This window comes from Aplysia californica, unplaced genomic scaffold (genome assembly GCF_000002075.1).
Source record: "Aplysia californica isolate F4 #8 unplaced genomic scaffold, AplCal3.0 scaffold00020, whole genome shotgun sequence".
Taxonomy (NCBI): Eukaryota; Metazoa; Mollusca; class Gastropoda; order Aplysiida; family Aplysiidae; genus Aplysia; species Aplysia californica.
In genome coordinates this window covers 1278912-1283061 of record NW_004797290.1, presented here as the reverse complement: position 1 = coordinate 1283061, position 4150 = coordinate 1278912, and the positions used below count along the sequence as shown (strand labels likewise).

Below are 4150 nucleotides of genomic sequence, written 5' to 3'. Positions count from 1 at the left end.
ACACACACACACACACACACACACACACACACACACACACACACACACACATACACACAGACACACACAATTTGCTTGCTTGTACCCCTTTGCGACAGGACAGCAGTGATGAATGTTTTATGTGTCATTTGGGACGCAGAAAATTAAAAGACTAATAAAGCGGCGCAACGGTAAACGTATTATATCTTAACCCCCTGTGTACGGCGCGCCAGTTTATCTGAAACATTTCGTAACTCGGTAGTTTATTATCATAAAAATATCTACAACAGTGCACCAGATCCATCTATCTAATCAAAATGTGCTTTTTTTGCCTATAGCATTCATTTCTATCCAGTTCGGTGTTTATTTATTGCTTGCAGTTTAAATAGGAGCAAAGTCATAGGCAAGTTTGGGATGTTGAAAAACTGGATCACAAAGTTGGCTGAGTACTAAGGTGGAGTAGCCTTCCGTATATTAAGAGTTAACATTACGAGTGAAATCAGGCACTCGTCAAAATAGTGAAATCAAAGAAAGGTACATTTTTCTGCAAAGTTTGCCAATTTTTTCCGAATGTTCTTTTTTCTTTCTTTTTTTTTATTATTTTTTTGGTACTAACACCTTTCATGTCCATTTACACATTTTTATGTTGATTTTACTGCAAAATGTTGATGATAAAAGGCTAAAAAAAAATGTAAATTTACAGCTTCTTAGGATAGGACATTACCGGATTGGAAGTCACCAAACTTTGACAGGCATTTTTTCTCTAATTTTACCTCTTAAACCAGGCGGCCCCCACCTATTTAAATCTCAAGCATCTCGACATCTTTTCAAGATAGAGGGGTATTTTTTCACCCAAAGAAAGACAAGCGAATAAGTTTTCAGACGCTGTCAATAACTGTATATGCCCCAAAAATGACGAGCGCCTTATTCCACCGCGTTGTGATACAACAATAAAACCTGTCCCCGTGTCTGTCCACAGGTATCTACCTTACCGTCATCATGGCCATGTCAGCGCTGTCGGTGGCGCTGTCTGTCTTCGTGCTCAACTGCCACCATCGAGGCACCTCCATGCACCGCCCGCCACGGCTGGTCCGCGGCATGTCAATCGCCGTGGCCAAAATGTTCTGCATGAGGCTGCTGTACCTCAACAAAAGCGTCAACGTTAATAACACTCACTCCTTCGGGGCTTCCGACAGACAGACGCTCATAGACGACCCACACTTCACCCCGCCCCCTCAGCAGAGCAGCGGCATTCATTACCAAAGCACGCTGTCCAACAATTCAAGGAATTCTACCCAAATAACGCCTACATCATCGTTACACGACATGACCTCGCAACCTATCATAGACGAGGCAGACAATAGTGGGAGGAGCTGTAATGGCTCGGTGGCGGCTGGCTCCGCCCACCGAACGACGAATTCAGGGCGGGGGCGGTTAAACAGCACGCGTAGCTTGATGGAAGGCCAGATTTTGTACTACCTCAAGTCGGTGCTGGAAGCATACGACCGCGGTCACGGGGAGAGAACGGCTGTGTTGGAATGGCAGGAGGTGGCACGGGTGTTGGACAAGTTCTTTTTCTGGCTTTTCGTCGCTATCACGTTCATGACCACAGTGTTCTTGCTGCTCATAAGCCCGATTACCAAGCACTTAGAGTTCCCGGAGGAATGAAAGCCTCTGTCTGGGCGGAGCCGACAAAGTAAGCCAGATCGGGGGGGGGGGGGCTATGGGCTTGTTCTTAGGAAGATCGGTGAGAGATGGGAGCAGCTGAGGAGGTTCTGAGAAAAGGCTGGATGGTCATGGAGGGGGGCCATGCTGACTCAGACTCATGAACAAACCTCCAGCGGGCGTGGTTTACACAGTGTGTTGTCCTGCTATCAACAAGGCGCATAGCTCTCCTGCTGGTAAGGCCTGGCTCCTTCGATCGCCACACTCTCTCCGGAATAGAGATGCGATCTTTTGTCCACACTGACTTTCTCTTCGATTAGAAAACGTAAATCGGCATCAGATTCTATAGTGTGGCGGTTAGCCACTCTGCCGTTGCACGCAGGACATCCATACTTGATTCCCGATTTATTTTGTTTTTACATTTTGATAGGCGGGTGTGGGGGGAGAATTTGTATGGAGTGTCTCGGTCTTTCTGCTGGGATGTTGTATCCCTGTCGCCGTGGGTTTGGCCCGGGCAGACAGGGTCGTTGTCCACCTCTTAAATAATCTAAACTGTATCGATTTTGTGTGGGTGTGGGGGGGGGTGGAGGGAGGTATTAAACACCTACATAGAAAAGAAAACGCAAAAATAAATCATAATATTTTTACATCATCTCCGTCGACACTGAGGAAGAGACAATGAGGCAGGCTCAACCCCCTGTTACTTTACGCCTGTCCAGTTCGTCGGCGTTGTGGACACAATGACAGAGTTGTTCGCCTCAAGTTGTTTTATAGAGCCATTTGCCGCATTCTACCCTCTTTTTCCGACCGTAGGCGTTTTTATGGTAGTGTACAACGTGGCCAAACCCTCACAATAGCTGGAGAAGTATCAATAATGCGTACCCCGACATACTCTACTTATGCGGGCTTAGATTACGTGCTGTTTGAAGTCAGTCAACGTAGAACCAAAGTCAAGCTCATTCAATATTCATCAATCATGACCCTTGTTCTTCAGAGTTTGGAAACAGACAGAATTTGTCGTGGAAGGCCCGAGATGGTTTTAGTCGCTGTGTTGTGTGGAATAAGAATACAGGGGATACATCATTACCCTGTCACTTTAAAGTCGTCGGGACAACTCATTTCTTGACCACAACTGTATCAGGGTAGTGAATAAATTATCATGAATATTTGATGAACACTCTTCACCGCGTTGCTACAGAAATAGCACCGAACAACGTCATGTGTGCCGTGTTCAGTAAATTAATCTGTTGATATACCGTACGTATATATTCGACCATTTTCAACTGCATAGTTGATGCCCTTGATTGTATCTTGCCCATTTCCTGTTTATCAGTTAGATTTTTCTTAGTGCGAAATTCACTAGTTTTAGGCCAAGCCTAATCTGACACAAACAGGTCGTCGTGACGAATGTAGGACAACAGACGAAGGATCAAGGGCTGTGAGGAGGCACAGAAGACTCGCCAAAGTACTGTTGAAATTGTCTAAAACGGTCGCCCATTATCTTGAAGAAAAGGCCCAGCTTAGACAGGTGACAGTCTCGCATAGTGTCGTGATAATATATACGCTAAAACGCGCAAGGGAGGAAAGGGAAATTGGCGTTTGTACAGGTGACTGTTTTATACTGGTGGTCAATAGAGCAGTCTCAACTGTTGTATTTATGCATCAATGCCATGCTACAACTATTTAATTGCAAATGCACTCGTGGGCGAGCGTGCTCTTACCTGCGTATGTGGTGAGAAATATTCAAGCTCTCGTCATCGCCCGTACAAAACATGATTTCGATTCCAACATAGGGAAGTCTGTTTGATCCAGTATCTCCGTCTTCCTTGTGGAACACCACATCCCGCTCAACACAGACTGGCGTTGATGGGCTGAGTAGAAGCAGCCCGCCTCCTGATTTATCTAAACTGTGTCAATTGGGGTTCAAAATAATATCTGAAATGACCCATGTCCTTCCTTAGAGAAGCCGCAACGTCTGCATGGACCTCGGATTTTTTTTTCTGCTGACATTGATCATAATATGATAATTATTACGTCATATTCATATAGCCTACTCACCTCCTTCACAATTTTCAACACATTATTTTTTTTTAAATCTTGAACAGATCACAACTGATCACTTCTAGTCAAGTTTCTCCTGCATGCTGCTGAACGTTTGATCAACCACAGTCACAGTGGCTCAATATTGCGCTTCCATTTACATTACATTATGTTCATGCCATAAATCGAAATAAATGTGAGGCATCGTGGTGAAATCAGGCTCTCGTCAAGATAATGAAATTGGAAACACCGACATTTTCCACCCGGTTGGTATTTTTGTCAATTTTTTTTACCTCAACAACTTTCCATTTTAAAACACATTTCTGTGTGGATTTTACTAAAAACAAAAAGTAAGTTTATTGCGTTTATTTCAAAAGCGACTCAAGCTTGGGAAGTCACTAAACTTTAGCGACTATTTTCTTGCTGATTCTGCCTGACACTAGGAGACTTTTATTCAAGATGGATT

The 4150-nt window shown here is 44.3% G+C and overlaps 1 protein-coding gene across 1 annotated transcript in view; it reads left to right on the top strand.

Annotated features, from left to right (window-relative positions):
* LOC101857921 (neuronal acetylcholine receptor subunit alpha-10-like) overlaps positions 1-1654 on the top strand; it is a gene marked incomplete in the record, with an annotated part of 130039 nt that extends 128385 nt beyond the window's left edge. Inside the window, 1 exon segment of the mRNA NM_001310494.1 lies at positions 959-1654. Within this exon segment, the coding sequence (NP_001297423.1) occupies positions 959-1647 (689 nt within the window).
* Between the last annotated feature and the right edge of the window lie 2496 nt (positions 1655-4150).